The following is an 18,846-nucleotide window of genomic DNA, read 5'->3' on the forward strand; positions in this document are numbered from 1 at the left end:
CAGATGTTGAGACTCCTCCCCATCGGGACGTCGAGGGCCGAGCGCGAGAACTGACGGCAGAGGAACCGACAGATGTCGGAGATCACGTGACTCCACAGGAGGAGAACCGCTCGGAACGGACGACCTGGTGACTTCTTTGAGAAGTCTAACGACGAGAGCCGGTCAGAATTACTTAAATTATTAATTCAATTATCGTTGAAAGGGTTGTCACTTTACATCTAGAGGCCAAAAAAACGTTGCACAACATTGTACCTACAATCTATAAAATGATTTTTTTGGAAAGGGTTGGATTTTAATGCAGTTTCCTCCCCGGCAGGTTATTGTTTTTATTTATTTCCCATTGACTGGAGTGAGAAACTGCTCTCAGACTCACTGTGCATTTAATATTGTTACTGATCCACTGTTATGATATCATCTTACTCTCCCCCTTGGGAGAGTCACATGACCCCAGTCAGGGTGAGGGGAGGGGGAGGGGGAGGGGGGGGGGGGGGTCGGGCGGGCGGGGGCGGCGGGTGTCAAAACGCTTGGATGAAAACCACATGGAGGGAGGAGAGAGCTGCGACTAACAGAGAGGGAGAGAGAGAAGCTGACATGAGCTACAGAGACGAGGAGGAGAAGAAGGAAAAGGTCTGAGGCTCCAGAAGAGAGGTCAGATCCAGGACCAGGACCCGAAGCCAGGAGCCGAGACCAGGAGCAGAGACCAGGAGCAGAGACCAGGAGCCGAGACCAGGAGCCGAGACCAGGAGCAGAGACCAGGAGCAGAGACCAGGAGCAGAGACCAGGAGCAGAGACCAGGAGCGGAGACCAGGAGCAGAGACCAGGAACGGAGACCAGGACCCGAAGCCAGGAGCCGAGACCAGGAGCCGAGACCAGGAGCCGAGACCAGGAGCCGAGACCAGGAGCCGAGACCAGGAGCCGAGACCAGGAGCCGAGACCAGGAGCCGAGACCAGGAGCCGAGACCAGGAGCCGAGACCAGGAGCAGAGACCAGGAGCAGCCCAGTCCACCATGTCCGAGTCCATCAGAAGAAGGAGCTCCAGCAGGCAGCTCCTGCAGAACCTCATCAGGTGGGAGGAACAAAACACGTTCAACACAACATAATCTTTATCAAGAACAATGGCGTTACCATTATCTCACCTGCTGGAGGAGATTAGCAGTTTGCTAAAGGTGCATTCTGCAGAATTCCGTCACGGTGGCGCAAACTAGCTATAATTTACCTCCGTTCATTAAAAAAATATTCGTCTTGTTGCTTGTTATTTTCCTTTTTATCTATTTTCTTTTTCCTTTTAATCAGGCGGCCTGACTGATCATGATGACGGTATAATATAGGAGTGCTCGTGTGCCACTGCCGTGTGTAATGTGATGATGCAATGTGGTTGTAATTTAAAAGGCATCAGCTCTCGTCAGAGGAGCTGGCGACAGTCGGAAAAGCAGCGGTGCTTGTTTTTCCTTGTACTTCGTCTTCATTCACATCTGCAGCCACGAACGCACGCACGCACACACACACACACACACACACACACACACAGTGGAACGTTTGACACAGGACAGAAAAACATGAAATAAATAATTCAAACGATTGAAACTTTGTCCATTAGCGACACAATAACTGGAATCTCACACCACAGCACTTCTCTCTTCGAGGTCTTGACATCGCTTAAAAATTGGTTTGTCAGTTTCAAAATCTCCAATCGTGACGCTTGTTGGAGGACAAGGGAAGTTTGGCTTCTGAGGCCTGAACCGTAAATGACTGACTCTACATTTCCTGGAAAGAAACGAGGGATTTTCCCGTTCAACTGGACACAGTCAGAGAGATTTGGCAACGGCGTAGCTGTCGATTCCAACGGGTGTAATAAAGTGTTGTTATAATAATAATAATTCAGTTGTAATAAAAGATTAACAGTAGTCCAATAAAAAAAAAAAGGCTTTAAAGACTTTAATGCCTCTTAAGTTCTGTATCTTTGACGTTCACTGCGGAACGCCGGACAAGAAGATGCCGAGGACCAGCGCTGGCTCGGCGATACGGTTCAGACCATTTCAAAAACCCGTTTCGTATGATATAACACAAAGATGAAGGTGAAGTCTAATCTTGAATGAGGAACCTGATCAATATCATTTTTTATTCTTTCAACTACTCTGCAATATTTTTCTTAAATCCAAATCAAGAATTGTGCACCCAGTCTGGTAAATGTATGGTGATATAATACATTTTCCCTTTTCCTCTGTGATGCTCAGCTCTTTCTTTTCTCGCTTCCCATTGTCTTGTTTTCCGTCCCCTCATCCTTCATTTTAAACCCGTCACGTTCGCTGTCTGGGACCTGATTCGTACCATTGATTTCACATGTAAATCAGTTTCCACTCAACCACCTGTCAACGGAGCAGTGTTTGTGTCACTGATGGTTCCAATTTCGTTTGGGCACTTTGTACATTTTGTCCAGTTTTATCTTCTCCAACAGGCCTTCTTCTTTCTCTTCTTCATATTTCCCCCCTTCACCTTCCTCGTTGTCAGCGAGGTCACCGTCTCCCCACTTTTCCCCTCGGTGGAACATTTGCTCGCGGGACGTCACAGAGAAGTGACACTGTGCTCTCGAGTTCAATGGCTTCTTTTATGGCTGCAGCCTCCTTAACGGCCATGACATCATCTGGCTGAGTCCCGGGCGCCCTCCTGCCCCCGCCACACACACACACACACACACACACACACACACACACACACACACACACAAAGAAAATGCCGTTCCCCCGGCTTCCATTGCCTCATTGTGGAAATGTTGGAAAAAGTGATGTGCATCAGAGAGATTTCCTCCGTAATCTGCTCGTTTCACGTTCGCGCTTCGCAGCATCACGTCGAAATGTCCCAGCGGAGCCTGAAGGTGCCCCGACCCCGCAGCACCGGCGCAGCAGACGCGTGTCTTCGCCTACATCTGCCTCACTTCCAGACGTTTGGCGGACGGCGGCGGCCTAGAAATCTCCTAGAAAGTGGAGTTTCCGTACAAGTCGTTTGAATCAAATCTGCTGTCTGGCGTGCGTCTGATATGAGGACATCATATGATCGTGGATCCTATGACGATCGGCGGGAGGTGAATGGCTCATGCAGGACTCATGTCAGACGTCTGTGGTCTGGTGTAGTTCACCAGAGGTGACTCGCTTCGGATCGAGGTTTCCTGTGAAATGTAATTTCTTCATGCACTTCATGCACTTGGTCCCTTTTGAGATTCTTCTTTCACATCACGTCTCATTTGAGACCAGAAAACATCCACAATACCCATTTTTATTAACCTTTGCCTCTTTGTGCGTGTGTAGATTTCAAATCCAAAATACAAATCTTCTCAAAAAGCGTTTTTTTTTTTTCTTTTCTCAAACACTGAGCCGGAAATCTCCTGCGACTTCAGTCCCGTTTTTATTATATTTCTAATCTGATGGTTTTTACAGGAGAGCTGCTTCACATGCCGTTCATAGCTGGATTTAAAGAACACCGTATTCCTAAAGACATGGGGAAAATAGTTTTTTAATAACGCGGCAGTTGACAGTATCAATATGTCGAGAAAATGACACGAATTTTGACCAACATTCCGATTATTGTCCTGGAAATAAATGCAAATTTGTTCACATTTAAATGGATAATGACAAATTTACATATTTAAAAATAGCATTTCAGAAAACACTCGCGATATGAAACGTAATTATCGTTATGAAAGTAATCACCCGGGGACGTTTCGCAGTGATACTCGACCTCCTCCCTAAGTTTTGTGTGTTAAAACGAAAACTAATAGTCTGTGAACTTTCATCCAGGCAGCGGCGATATTTGTCTCCGCAGCTTAATTGGGAAAAACAAATGAGCACAGTGAGATGTTAAATCCAGCGGAAGAAGGATTTCCACATGATTAGTCGTTACCACAGGAGACGGAGCCTCAGATCATAAACCTGCATTTACATCTTTTCACCACTTGGCGAGAGACGACCGAATGCGTCATCTGCCCTCATTCTTTTTTTTGTTAGGTTACACTTAATCGTGCAGCGCTGTGATTTACACTGTAATCCTGTCGTACAATCAAAGTACTAATAAAAAACTGGTGCTCGGACAGTAAACTCGTAAATCAATGGAGGCATTGTGAAGTGGTGCTGTTTTGGATATGAGACAGAAATCAAAGACACATGAAGTCAGCGAGTATGAAAAGCAAAAAGAATGTTTTTCTTCTGGAGGAAACCAGCCGATTCCTTTAAATCTGGGAATTGATTCTAAAAACTTTGGAGAAATGCTGTAGTTTCTCCCTGTATTGATTTCATGCTCTTACTTTCCCCTTTGTTGCATTTCAGACAGCAGCGCTGAGGCCCAGACAATCAAACCCCATCCCCCAGTTATTAAATCATATCCTCCCCCGAGTGAGACACTGCAACAGACGCGTCACGCGTCAAATCGATTTCGCAGCTGATTCCTGCCAGCGTGGATCCCTTCACCTCCTCCTCCTCGTCCCATCACCTCCTCCTCCTCGTCCCATCACCTCCTCCTCCCCGTCCCATCACCTCCTCCTCCCCGTCCCTTCACCTCCTCCTCCTCGTCCCATCACCTCCTCCTCCCCGTCCCTTCACCTCCTCCTCCCCGTCCCTTCACCTCCTCCCGTCCCTTCACCTCCTCCTCCTCGTCCCATCACCTCCTCCTCCCCGTCCCTTCACCTCCTCCTCCCCGTCCCTTCACCTCCTCCCCGTCCCTTCACCTCCTCCCCGTCCCTTCACCTCCTCCTCCCCGTCCCTTCACCTCCTCCTCCCCGTCCCTTCACCTCCTCCCCCGTCCCTTCACCTCCTCCTCCTCGTCCCATCACCTCCTCCTCCTCGTCCCATCACCTCCTCCTCCCCGTCCCTTCACCTCCTCCTCCTCGTCCCTTCACCTCCTCCTCCTCGTCCCATCACCTCCTCCTCCCCGTCCCTTCACCTCCTCCTCCTCGTCCCATCACCTCCTCCTCCCCGTCCCTTCACCTCCTCCCCGTCCCTTCACCTCCTCCTCCCCGTCCCTTCACCTCCTCCTCCCCGTCCCTTCACCTCCTCCCCGTCCCTTCACCTCCTCCCCGTCCCTTCACCTCCTCCTCCCCGTCCCTTCACCTCCTCCCCGTCCCTTCACCTCCTCCCCCGTCCCATCACCTCCTCCTCCTCGTCCCATCACCTCCTCTTCCCCGTCCCTTCACCTCCTCCTCCCCGTCCCTTCACCTCCTCCTCCCCGTCCCATCACCTCCTCCTCCCCGTCCCTTCACCTCCTCCTCGTCCCATCACCTCCTCCTCCTCGTCCCTTCACCTCCTCCTCCTCGTCCCATCACCTCCTCCTCCCCGTCCCTTCACCTCCTCCCCGTCCCTTCACCTCCTCCTCCTCGTCCCTTCACCTCCTCCTCCTCGTCCCATCACCTCCTCCTCCCCGTCCCTTCACCTCCTCCCCGTCCCTTCACCTCCTCCTCGTCCCATCACCTCCTCCTCCTCGTCCCATCACCTCCTCCTCCCCGTCCCTTCACCTCCTCCTCCCCGTCCCTTCACCTCCTCCTCCCCGTCCCATCACCTCCTCCTCCCCGTCCCTTCACCTCCTCCTCGTCCCATCACCTCCTCCTCCTCGTCCCATCACCTCCTCCTCCCCGTCCCATCACCTCCTCCTCCCCGTCCCTTCACCTCCTCCCCGTCCCTTCACCTCCTCCTCGTCCCTTCACCTCCTCCTCCTCGTCCCTTCACCTCCTCCTCCTCGTCCCATCACCTCCTCCTCCCCGTCCCTTCACCTCCTCCCCGTCCCTTCACCTCCTGTTCTGTGGGTCACGTCCCCGACACCATAATGACCACAGCACGTTCAACTCGCGACCGCTCGTGGCCTCAGCCGGCGACGGTTTCATCTGCAAGTCTTTGCACATTGCAGATGCCTCTTTGCGATGATCTCGTCAAGACAAATGTGCGATGAACCGAGGGGGAGTCGACATGTTGGGACGGGATCATATTTTTTTGGGGGGGCGCAGGCCCCGTTTTGCATTTAATTGATCCCGCAATTGGCCAATACGGTTTGAATGTTTTACGATTATTCTGTTAATGAAAAGCAACAAGCCCTGGTTCTGTTTCAGTGATGTGATCATCGCTGCGTGCGCACAAATGCTTTTACCAGCTCGGCTGGGGGATTTCAAACCGAGTGAGACCTCCATTCAGCGATGGCCACGTGCCAAAGTGCAGAAAACATCTGAACCCAACGTCACCGTCATTCTCCTTTTTTGGGGGCTTTTGTTTCACTACATTCTTTTAATCTCGACAGTCATTGTTTCAAGTTTGGAAAACTTTTTTGTACCCAATCAACGTCCGGCAGCAGTTTCTGTTCTCAGAGGTGGAACATTTGGAGCTGACAGCCAATCGGATTTTCCAAAGTTCTTGGTATTCCTCCTCCTCCTCCTGACCAGATTTTCTCCAGAACCTCCGTTAGAGGACGTCTGGAGGTCGGCAGGATAAAAGTCTCCCTCCGTCCTCCGTCCTGCTCCGTCCCTTCACCTCCTCCTCCCCGTCCCTTCACCTCCTCCTCCCCCGTCCCTTCACCTCCTCCCCGTCCCTTCACCTCCTCCTCCTCGTCCCTTCACCTCCTCCCGTCCCTTCACCTCCTCCCCCGTCCCTTCACCTCCTCCTCCCCGTCCCTTCACCTCCTCCCCCGTCCCTTCACCTCCTCCCGTCCCTTCACCTCCTCCTCCTCGTCCCTTCACCTCCTCCCCTTCACCTCCTCCCCGTCCCTTCACCTCCTCCCCGTCCCTTCACCTCCTCCTCCCCGTCCCTTCACCTCCTCCCCGTCCCTTCACCTCCTCCCCCGTCCCTTCACCTCCTCCCGTCCCTTCACCTCCTCCTCCCCGTCCCTTCACCTCCTCCCCGTCCCTTCACCTCCTCCCCCGTCCCTTCACCTCCTCCCGTCCCTTCACCTCCTCCTCCTCGTCCCTTCACCTCCTCCCCCGTCCCTTCACCTCCTCCTCCGTCCCTTCACCTCCTCCCCCGTCCCTTCACCTCCTCCTCCATCCCTTCACCTCCTCCCCCGTCCCTTCACCTCCTCCCGTCCCTTCACCTCCTCCTCCTCGTCCCTTCACCTCCTCCCCCGTCCCTTCACCTCCTCCCCGTCCCTTCACCTCCTCCTCGTCCCTTCACCTCCTCCTCCCCGTCCCTTCACCTCCTCCCGTCCCTTCACCTCCTCCCCGTCCCTTCACCTCCTCCTCCCCGTCCCTTCACCTCCTCCCCGTCCCTTCACCTCCTCCCCGTCCCTTCACCTCCTCCTCCCCGTCCCTTCACCTCCTCCCCGTCCCTTCACCTCCTCCCCCGTCCCATCACCTCCTCCTCCTCGTCCCATCACCTCCTCTTCCCCGTCCCTTCACCTCCTCCTCCCCGTCCCTTCACCTCCTCCTCCCCGTCCCATCACCTCCTCCTCCCCGTCCCTTCACCTCCTCCTCGTCCCATCACCTCCTCCTCCTCGTCCCTTCACCTCCTCCTCCTCGTCCCATCACCTCCTCCTCCCCGTCCCTTCACCTCCTCCCCGTCCCTTCACCTCCTCCTCCTCGTCCCTTCACCTCCTCCTCCTCGTCCCATCACCTCCTCCTCCCCGTCCCTTCACCTCCTCCCCGTCCCTTCACCTCCTCCTCGTCCCATCACCTCCTCCTCCTCGTCCCATCACCTCCTCCTCCCCGTCCCTTCACCTCCTCCTCCCCGTCCCTTCACCTCCTCCTCCCCGTCCCATCACCTCCTCCTCCCCGTCCCTTCACCTCCTCCTCGTCCCATCACCTCCTCCTCCTCGTCCCATCACCTCCTCCTCCCCGTCCCATCACCTCCTCCTCCCCGTCCCTTCACCTCCTCCCCGTCCCTTCACCTCCTCCTCGTCCCTTCACCTCCTCCTCCTCGTCCCTTCACCTCCTCCTCCTCGTCCCATCACCTCCTCCTCCCCGTCCCTTCACCTCCTCCCCGTCCCTTCACCTCCTGTTCTGTGGGTCACGTCCCCGACACCATAATGACCACAGCACGTTCAACTCGCGACCGCTCGTGGCCTCAGCCGGCGACGGTTTCATCTGCAAGTCTTTGCACATTGCAGATGCCTCTTTGCGATGATCTCGTCAAGACAAATGTGCGATGAACCGAGGGGGAGTCGACATGTTGGGACGGGATCATATTTTTTTGGGGGGGCGCAGGCCCCGTTTTGCATTTAATTGATCCCGCAATTGGCCAATACGGTTTGAATGTTTTACGATTATTCTGTTAATGAAAAGCAACAAGCCCTGGTTCTGTTTCAGTGATGTGATCATCGCTGCGTGCGCACAAATGCTTTTACCAGCTCGGCTGGGGGATTTCAAACCGAGTGAGACCTCCATTCAGCGATGGCCACGTGCCAAAGTGCAGAAAACATCTGAACCCAACGTCACCGTCATTCTCCTTTTTTGGGGGCTTTTGTTTCACTACATTCTTTTAATCTCGACAGTCATTGTTTCAAGTTTGGAAAACTTTTTTGTACCCAATCAACGTCCGGCAGCAGTTTCTGTTCTCAGAGGTGGAACATTTGGAGCTGACAGCCAATCGGATTTTCCAAAGTTCTTGGTATTCCTCCTCCTCCTCCTGACCAGATTTTCTCCAGAACCTCCGTTAGAGGACGTCTGGAGGTCGGCAGGATAAAAGTCTCCCTCCGTCCTCCGTCCTGCTCCGTCCCTTCACCTCCTCCTCCCCGTCCCTTCACCTCCTCCTCCCCCGTCCCTTCACCTCCTCCCCGTCCCTTCACCTCCTCCTCCTCGTCCCTTCACCTCCTCCCGTCCCTTCACCTCCTCCCCCGTCCCTTCACCTCCTCCTCCCCGTCCCTTCACCTCCTCCCCCGTCCCTTCACCTCCTCCCGTCCCTTCACCTCCTCCTCCTCGTCCCTTCACCTCCTCCCCTTCACCTCCTCCCCGTCCCTTCACCTCCTCCCCGTCCCTTCACCTCCTCCTCCCCGTCCCTTCACCTCCTCCCCGTCCCTTCACCTCCTCCCCCGTCCCTTCACCTCCTCCCGTCCCTTCACCTCCTCCTCCCCGTCCCTTCACCTCCTCCCCGTCCCTTCACCTCCTCCCCCGTCCCTTCACCTCCTCCCGTCCCTTCACCTCCTCCTCCTCGTCCCTTCACCTCCTCCCCCGTCCCTTCACCTCCTCCTCCGTCCCTTCACCTCCTCCCCCGTCCCTTCACCTCCTCCTCCATCCCTTCACCTCCTCCCCCGTCCCTTCACCTCCTCCCGTCCCTTCACCTCCTCCTCCTCGTCCCTTCACCTCCTCCCCCGTCCCTTCACCTCCTCCCCGTCCCTTCACCTCCTCCTCGTCCCTTCACCTCCTCCTCCCCGTCCCTTCACCTCCTCCCGTCCCTTCACCTCCTCCTCCGTCCCTTCACCTCCTCCTCCCCGTCCCTTCACCTCCTCCTCCTCGTCCCTTCACCTCCTCCCCCGTCCCTTCACCTCCTCCCCGTCCCTTCACCTCCTCCCCGTCCCTTCACCTCCTCCTCCCCGTCCCTTCACCTCCTCCCCGTCCCTTCACCTCCTCCTCCCCCGTCCCTTCACCTCCTCCCCCGTCCCTTCACCTCCTCCTCCCCCGTCCCTTCACCTCCTCCCCCGTCCCTTCACCTCCTCCCCCGTCCCTTCACCTCCTCCCCCGTCCCTTCACCTCCTCCTCCCCCGTCCCTTCACCTCCTCCCCCGTCCCTTCACCTCCTCCTCTGTCCCTTCACCTCCTCCCCGTCCCTTCACCTCCTCCCCCGTCCCTTCACCTCCTCCTCTGTCCCTTCACCGACTCCTCCCCGTCCCTTCACCTCCTCCTCCCCCGTCCCTTCACCTCCTCCCCCGTCCCTTCACCTCCTCCTCCCCCGTCCCTTCACCTCCTCCCCGTCCCTTCACCTCCTCCTCCCCGTCCCTTCACCTCCTCCTCCTCCGTCCCTTCACCTCCTCTTCCGTCCCTTCACCTCCTCCCGTCCCTTCACCTCCTCCCCGTCCCTTCACCTCCTCCCCCGTCCCTTCACCTCCTCCCCGTCCCTTCACCTCCTCCTCTGTCCCTTCACCGACTCCTCCCCGTCCCTTCACCTCCTCCCCCGTCCCTTCACCTCCTCCCCCGTCCCTTCACCTCCTCCCCGTCCCTTCTCTCCCTTTGTTTCCCTCCAGAGACCTAAATGAAGTGAAACAGCACAGCAGCTCGCTCAAGCTCTACCAGATGTGCTCGGACAATAAAAAAAGGGGTCATTGTCATCAAGTCCCGCCCACTGGAAACTAAAGTGAATCAGCTGTTTGTGAAAAATCTTTTCTTTTTTTTAAATTTTCAATCCACTTACTTGAGAAAATCCTCATTCATAAACTTTTCTCCATGAAAACCTTTAACTGTCGTACCAGACAAATATCAAATAAGAAATGTGAATAATGGTTAATTGGTAGAAGTGGTTTATATCAGGATTTAATTTTAAAGTAACTCATCAAAACCAAACTGATCACAGACATGAACACGTGAACATCAGTGTGATAAGAACGACCTCAAACATCTTTGGAAACATTTATTTCACGTGTACTTTGATTTTGTTTTGTTTGGTCCATGTCCCATCTGTTAACTTGAAGGGGGCGGGGTTTATGACATATACTGCAGCCAGCCACCAGGGGGCGACCTGGATGTTTTGGCTTCACTTTTGGGAGCTGTTTTGTCGTCCATCTTTTTTTTTTTTACAGTCTTTGGTTCAAACCAATATAAAATGTCCAAATATGTTAAATAAACCTTGTAGATTCTAGAATACTTAAATTTGATGGAATTTTATAAAGTAAAATAATTTTTATTTAGCACAATAACACAAAGCAGCAAAAAATAAAATAAAATACCACCAAAAAGATACTTGTGCAGGTGAGATTTAGAAGACCGCTAGAGGCTTGTAGAAGTAATCTCACCTAGAAAAGAAAATACAAAAGAAAATACAAAAGGAAATACAAAGGTCATGTTAACCAAACTGGCAATCATAAGATCTGGTAGCCAACATAAAAATATGCAATATAGATCACGCAAAGAGAGAATCGAGAAATTAACCGTTCCAAATATGGGGTTTGAACTAAGTTTGAAAAATGTAACTCATATCTTTAATGATGATACAGTCAGACTGTTTGAAGCCATGATTGTGTGTTGGATCCCTGTGAATCGTGGAACTGCTGCTCACTCAGAATCTCTTGTGCGAATGTTTTTAGGCTGTCGGAGACTTTGAGACGTTTGCTGACGCCTGTAGGCTGCGTTCGGCGTTTCCAGGGACGTGTGTGTGTGTGTGTGTGTGTGTGTGTGTGTGTGTGTGTGTGTGTGTGTGCTGACAGCTGACTGTTGGTGTCCCATGCTGACTGCAGGGTGACGGCCCAGCGGAGCCAGGAGGATGCTGAGGAGGTGGAGCGGGAGCGACGGAGGAGATCCAGGGAGACGCAGAGAGGAGAGGGGAGCCCCCCCTGGCCGGAGCCCACCCACCACCGCGAGCTGCCACACAGCACCGAGTGAGTACGGCAAAGTGATGCAGATGATATAGAGATAATTCTAACTGTATTTGTTTCTGTACATTTTTAACTGCACAGAACTGGAGCAAAGGGTCTAAAGTTTTTCACCAAGCAGGTTTTGGTTCCTACCCCCGCCCGTTGGTTGGCTGGTGCGAAATGTACAGATTTACACAAAACTTGGGGGAAGGATGGGACCTGGACCAAGAAGAGAACCCTTTCAATTTTGGCATGGATCAAAGGGGGCGGATCCAGGAATATATTTTTAAATAACTATTTAACATTGCAAGTGCTCAGGTAACTCACCTGAATGTAACGGCACCTTTGATTGACCTCTCCTATTGACATATTAATACGCTTTGCTTTAATTCTGCTCATAATTCGAACGTCGACACACCACCTTTCCTCCTCAATAAGGAGCTGTAATTTTTTAAGATTTCTCACTAATACAGGGATGTTCATGAAAGATGTCCCAGTTAATGATCAGCTGCAGTGCTGAGTCCCGGGGAAAAGACTTTGTCTCTTGTCCCAGTGAAGCTGCAGCTGAACGAGCTGAGGAAGCTGCCGCCGCCGCCGCTCCGTCACTTTCTGCTTGTTCGGTCCAATCAGAGGAGAAACTCTCAGGGGACGAATACTGACTGAGCGATTGCTGAGCCCGTGAAGTAGAATGTGCCTCACTCATCAAACACTGTTGCCCTGCTCATCGATTCATTCAGTCATCAGCTTCATGGTTCCTCCTTGACTGGAGATTTGAATGTCATTAACCTGTAACTACTAACAGCAACAAGTTAAGTTTGGTGATGACCAAGAATGGTGGTAAAGATTCAGATGACATTTCATTAAAAAATGCTCATCTGTTTAAAGTGGATGATTAAACTCTGCTCTGTGAAAGTGCGAGTCAAATCTTTAGTATTTTATACTTTCTTGTATCATGACCTTTGATTTAAAATGGGTTCAAGTAATTCAATTATTTTTTATTCCCAATAAATTATGGGAAAATGGTGTCATATCAATATATATATATATATATACACATTTTAGGGGTTCAAGTATCTTATATACTAGAAGTTAATCTTGTTTGAGGCAGAAATATTTCTTTTGAACCATGAAATTTAAGGTTTTTCATCATCTTCTCCTGCTCTGCCTCAAATTTAGTTAAAGCCAAAAAACATGAACCCATTCATACGATGAGATAAGATGATATCAAGATGTTGTCAGTGCTCAGTCTGCTGATCTGAGTTGACCTGAAACAGGTCGCAGTGTTGTGCGGCACCGTGCTCCTCTGTTTGATGTTTCCACGGTTACCGTCTCTGTTGCCACGGAGCCTGAAGGTGCAAGGTCCCGTCTGCCACCTGCCGTCTGCCCTGTCAAAGACCTCAGGGTGACACCTAACCCATCCGGGTTCCCGGGTTGGAGACAACTACTTTACTAATTGAGCAACGGGAGTTTAATATTAGTTTTTCAGACGATAACAAATACATAAAAGTGAGTCTGTCCTAAGGTATTTATTAGTGTCTGACTCAAGGAGAGTGGGAAGAACAGTAAATGATTCCAGAAATGCCCGTCTCCCACTTTGAAAATCTCTACGTCATATTTTTAAAATGCTATTAAAGATGCTATGTGTATGTTTTTGCTATTACCTGTATCGCCAACCTAAGCATACCATTCTTTCACTCCCCGGGAGCTGTTAACTCGTTTTGCTTCAATTCCTTTCAATTCGCTGCTTTTACTGACGTTAGCATGCTAACCTACCAAACACCTGACGTCATAAGGACGTTGCTGTTTGGGCTAAATCTTGAACGGTCCATCATAAACCTAATTTTGCTTTTAAACGGTCGTTGAAAATTGGCCTGTTTCATTCCGTCTGATTATAGAAACGTCTTTTCAACAACCAGAACATTATCTCTTTTCACTTATCAACCAAGTCCAGGGGGGTTTAGCCGTAGGCGGAGACGTCTTTTCAACTAATTTTTGCTGGACTTACATAACAGAGTCTTTGAATATTAGATATTCATGTTTTTCTTTTACGAAACTTTTAATGAGCTGCAGTCGAACCCAACATATGGTCTTCATTTCCTCTGGTGTGTGTCATGCAGCAGCATGGGGCTGTTGTTTGCTTCGGCTGGAGGCTTCATCATCGTCCCCGCCTCAGCTTGTGGTCCCAGAAAAAGTACATTTTAATCAGATCACGTCGAAGTTTAACCAGGTTCTCTCGCCGCTTGTTCCTCCAGGTCGGACGAGGAGCTGAAGCCCAGGTGCCGCTTGGTTCTGGAGGAGGACGAGGGCTTCAGCGACTGGAGCCACAGGCTGGAGAACCGCAGCGAGCGGGAGCAGGTGCGGGGCGACTGCCGGGCCGGCGGGCGGACGCCCACGGCCCCGCGCTGGAAATCAGGGCCTGAAGAGGAGAAGGAGAGGGGGGATGAAGAGGAGGGCCGGGGGCCGGAGAGAAGCAGTCGCTCCCACGAAGCTTCGCCATTGCCTGCAGAGAAGGTACAAGGTCCAGCGGATCTATACCGTCAGGACTGGAGCTTTAAAGATGTCCATGTTAAATCTACACCTTGTTCAAAGTGTTGGTCAGTCGGTCGGTCGTCCCACCACTTTGGTCCAGACTGAAACATCAACAATATTGATTATTTTCTCATGAAATTTGCTTGAGACATTCGGTGTCCCCTCAGGATGAACTGTGATAGCTTTGACGAAGCCTTGACCTCTCCTTGTCCAATTTCCAGTTTTAAATTGTTTGATGCTATAATTAGAGAATGTTAGCTTAATTTTTTTTGCACTGCCATTGTTGTTAGCATTCCAAGGACGCTGGCGCTGAGGAGGCCGCAGCACCCCCGACAGGCGAGGGGCTGTGACTGCAAGGCAAATCAAATGTACTTAAAGGGGCAGTAAGCGATAGCAACTTTTTCTAAAAAGCAGCGAATATTTCCTTACAGAAAAAAATCAGATTTTTCCACACAGCCCTTGCTCTGTAAATTTAAAACCCCAAAAAATGGTGCGGACCACACCTATACCTCACAACACTGTGTGTGCAGTTTGTGAACATCACTCCCCGACACTTTGAGAGACGTGCTAGCGACAGGCGCTACGACTCAGGGGTTTCGGCCTCGTGTTGGCAGCGTCTGCCTCACGTACCCAAGACTATGCCCTGACCAGTGAAGTCAGAAAATCAAAAAAAAATCTTTCTCCGAAATAGCTTACTGCACCATTAACTGTCCAGCTGGCATCACCCTCAGGTCCAAGTTTTAATTTGTCTGTGCTATGATGCTATGATTAGCGAATGTTAGCTACATTTTGTTGTTTGTTGTTAGCATTCCAAGGATGCTGGTGCTGAGGGGGCTGCAGCACCCCCGACAGGCGAGGGGCTGTACCTGCAAGGCAACAAAAACACTTTAATTACATTTTTGAATTATTGTTTGTCTTCATTTAAGAACGTGCATTGTATTTCCTAGAGCAAGACGTAGATACAATTGTGTGGGAACTCAAAGGGGTCCCTAAAGCCAATAGTTGGCTGCCGGTTGTTGTGTAAAACTGTTCTACGACTGGTATAAAATCTCCTCTGGCCATTCGAATTAACGCAAAAATCGTGGATTTTCTGCTGCGCTGCATTTAACACGGAGTCATTATATAGACTTTCTCTCAGCAGCTTCCAGCGTCTCTGTTAGCGTTTAACGTCTTTCAGGCCGCTGGGCCTGCAAGTACGAGAGATGCCGTTCAGGGTGAATGTGGAGGCAGTAATCACGACGACTACCATCGTAATTATCTGCAAAGGAACCTTTTTATAACTTTATTTTTTATTTTCTACACTGGGAAAGAACACATAAAGGACGAGAGCCCTGGTTTACGAGTGTGCTGCTATACAAGTGAGCTAATCGAGGCTCTTAATGAGCTCAGTGGAACTACTGAGGCGGGCAGCGTAAAGATTTACACTCTGTTGTAAATGAAGACACACACTTTCCCAACTCAACGTTTTAATGCTTGAACGCGTAGCTGAATATGTAATAACTCCTGAACGCCTCACACATCAGACCATGAACCGTCATTGTTATCCTGCTTTGCTTTCGGTTCGTTCCAGGTGTCAGGCGGCAAAAAGGAATTCAGGGCGTCCTACAGCTCGTCAGTGTTTCTGCCACAGGACACCCGGCTCGCCGCAGCTCATCCCGCCGACAGGACGTCCTACCTGGCCGCAGGGACGATGAGGCCGCGGTGTGTTCTCCCGCCTTGTCTGGCTTTATCTCCTTATTTTTCTAAATTTACGTTTGGTTGCAACATCGCAGCTGAACCTGTTCCGATCAGTAACATTTTTTTTAAACTTCGTTTAAGCAGTTCAGTTTTCTCCTCCGCAGGGGAGCGGCCTGCAGGGTGGACGGGGAGCCGGAGCAGGAGGAAGACGAGCAGCCCACTCCGAGGAGGTCAGCAGAGACCCGGCAGAGCTGCGGAGACGAAGACGACCCGGAGGAAGACGAGCTGAGCTACACTCATGAAGAGAGGGATGAAGAGAGGGATGGAGAGAGGGATGAAGAGAGGGTAGACCTCCACCTCAGGAGGAACAGACACAGAGAGGAAGAGGAGGAGGAGGAGGAAGAGGAGGAGGAGCTCAAGATGCAAGACACGGTTGGTTTCTGATGCTGCTGTTTCTTGTATCTGTAGTTTCCATCATCCAGTCCACACCACAATGTGTCGGAAACATAAAATCCACATTGTTGTGAAATTTGCCGTAGATATCTGAGGTCACCTGAGGATGACTCCCGATAATTATGCAGATTCTCAGAATTTTTATCAGGTCAAATTTTCCCGCAAGACTTTAGTCTATGACGGAGCTTCTCGCAAAGCCCAATGTCCATGAGTTATGCAGCAGATATTCTTGGTCCTCAGAGGATGAATTGTCTCGATTACCTGTCGTCCAGCACCACAATCACGGCACAGTTTATATTAATGCTCCAAATGTAACAAAAGCCTAAGTTGAAAATTTGTATAAAACTGTACATTCATTCTCCCCAGAGGAGGAACTCTATAGTTGTTGTAGCTCGTGGGTTCAGTGTTATCCTCAGAGGACTTCTCATAATCTTTTGAGCAAATAGATAAAAATAAAAAAAAGCAGTTTCATTAAAGTTTCAACCTGCGTTACCGACGAAGGCGTAAACTCAACAAACGCGTTCAATGTATTTATTTTCCTCATAAAACATGAACAGTTTCCTACGTACATACATACTTCCTTTTTTTAAAAATTCCAATCTTCATCCTTATACGTTTCCTTTGTTTCTTGCTGCAGCAGCAGCAGCAGATCAGTGGACTGATGTGAAAAACCACTGGCAGGAATTAGTATCGTGTCGTTGTGTGAGAGAACAAGATAAGAACACAACAGGAGGACACTTGATAAAACTTTTCTTCATAGCGCGACTGCTAGAGTCAAAACCTCCACGGGGCAACTTTGACGTCAGGATGCCAAGTTTTTACCCCCGCGACTGGATCCCTGAAACACATGTTGTGAGTTTGGTTCAACACTTTGGGGGAAGTAAAGTAAAGGGGGGCCGTTATGTTATTGTTAAATCTCTGCTCCGGCCATAACTCAAATTATGTTCCCGTTCCTCCAAGTGTTATATGGAATATTTCATCAAACACGTTTGGCTTGAAAGTAATAAAAGTGAAGGAATTCTGCTTTGGCGCGCTGGTGAGGTGTCGTCACAAATTCCAGCAGCAGCAGTTTGCAAGTTGTCTTTTCCACTAAGTAACGCGGGATGTCGTCCACACGGCGAGCGGCGGGAACAAAGGTTGAAGAGTCTGAGTCATTATGTGAAAGAGAGAAAAAGGAACAAATCATTGAGGGAAAAACTGATCTTGAGATTATGTCACAGGTACGAACCTGATTATTCTGATTTCCAAAGCACAGGTAAAACATTCACAACCAACATTTGGTGCGGACAAACCTGGATCCAGGACCTGGATCAGACGGGATCCGGCGTGACGAGGGTTGTGTGATGTGACGAAGCAGTGACGTCACTGTTGACATGTGTTTGTTGGTTTGGTCGCAGCCTTCGGAGGAAAGCGGCGACGCGAGCGCCGTGGTGGCGAACAGGAGATCTGCGGTTTCTCTCTGCAGCGAAGACGACGAGCCGCTAAACTGCTACGGCCCCATGAGCCCGACCTTCAAGGTAAATCATGAAGCCAACGCGCGATCTGGACAGTAAAAATATTTCTAATTAAATGTGTGTTGGCTACTATGATTTAAAAACAAATCGGCAAAATGAAGTTTACAGTCGCCAAAAGGTTTTAATAATATTCAACCATCTCAGAGAGTTTTGTTTTGGTCCATGAAGTCAATCGCAGAGACAAAAACTTTAAGATAAAAGTTTTTAAAAAGGCATAAAATACTTTATTTTGTGAATTTGTACCTTTCAACATTCAACAATGAAGTTATGAATAGTAACACGGTACAGTCAAGTTTCAGAAACGAGCTGTGTGAGTGTAGTTTTTGTATTTTTTCACGTTAAATACAAAATATTCATTAGTGTGAAAGCATTTTTTTTGGGTGCCTTTGTTTAAAGGCGCCTTTGCCAGATCAGTGCTTGGTAACGGGAGCAAAGTAACTAATCACTTTTGTAATATGTAATGTGTAGTGTAGGGGAGGAGCTAGATGCAGATGTCACATCCTGATCTGATATCTCCGTTTTCCTCCATAACACATCTGCAGAGTGCACACTTTAACCTAAATAATCGCGGGAGTTAAACTACATTTCGAACTTGGTGAGATAATCTCCTATTGATTTGTGCTGTGTCTTTCATGCTCCCTGCTGCTGCACCAGAAACTCCTCATCCAGTTCTACCCAGTAAGTACCACACACGTGTCAGCTGACGGACTGATTCTCGAAACAGGAGAAACGTCCCTGGTGTCAGAGTTTTTGTACTCAGAGCTGCAGGATGCTGCCGCTCGTCATCTCACTCCGCTCTCTGTCTCTTCACAGGACGAAATCAACAGCAGAGTCTCTACGGACGGCAAATGCACGGTGAGTGCGGCTACAGACGACGGTCAGGGTCAAAGGTCAGCAGCTGCCTTAATATTCAAAAAACGTTGGCAGGTACAGTATGGATCGATCACTAAACGTGACCTACTGTACCCAGAGCCCCCTGACCTCTGGGCCCGAGCCTCTGTTTGAAGTCGAAGCTCAGTTAAAAGACACAAAATGAGACGCCAGAAACTCAAAAGAATGGCTGAACAACATCAAAGACTCACAAACAGACAAAAAGATGACGGAGACGCAAAACATCTACACAAAGACTCAAAATAACCCAAAAGAGACACGAAGAAACAAAAAGATGACAGAGAGACTCGAAACAAATTTGAAGATTTTCATGAGAGACAATG

The 18,846-nt window shown here is 50.3% G+C and overlaps 1 protein-coding gene across 2 annotated transcripts in view; it reads left to right on the plus strand.

Moving 5' to 3' along the window:
* Positions 1-537: 537 nt before the first annotated feature.
* The window catches only part of LOC118302654 (lymphocyte-specific protein 1-like), a 31,137-nt gene continuing 12,828 nt past the window's right edge, over positions 538-18,846 (plus strand). The window contains exons 1-8 of one of the 2 annotated variants that reach the window (XM_035628972.2): positions 538-1,066; positions 11,343-11,483; positions 13,712-13,970; positions 15,559-15,689; positions 15,830-16,097; positions 17,516-17,635; positions 18,287-18,310; positions 18,446-18,487. In XM_035628972.2, coding sequence (XP_035484865.2) covers positions 1,008-1,066; positions 11,343-11,483; positions 13,712-13,970; positions 15,559-15,689; positions 15,830-16,097; positions 17,516-17,635; positions 18,287-18,310; positions 18,446-18,487 — 1,044 coding nt within the window. In that variant the 5' untranslated portion in view covers positions 538-1,007. The remainder of the gene's footprint in view (positions 1,067-11,342; positions 11,484-13,711; positions 13,971-15,558; positions 15,690-15,829; positions 16,098-17,515; positions 17,636-18,286; positions 18,311-18,445; positions 18,488-18,846) is intronic. The other variant, XM_035628971.2, reaches the window with a different exon arrangement.

This window comes from Scophthalmus maximus, chromosome 4, assembly GCF_022379125.1.
Source record: "Scophthalmus maximus strain ysfricsl-2021 chromosome 4, ASM2237912v1, whole genome shotgun sequence".
Taxonomy (NCBI): Eukaryota; Metazoa; Chordata; class Actinopteri; order Pleuronectiformes; family Scophthalmidae; genus Scophthalmus; species Scophthalmus maximus.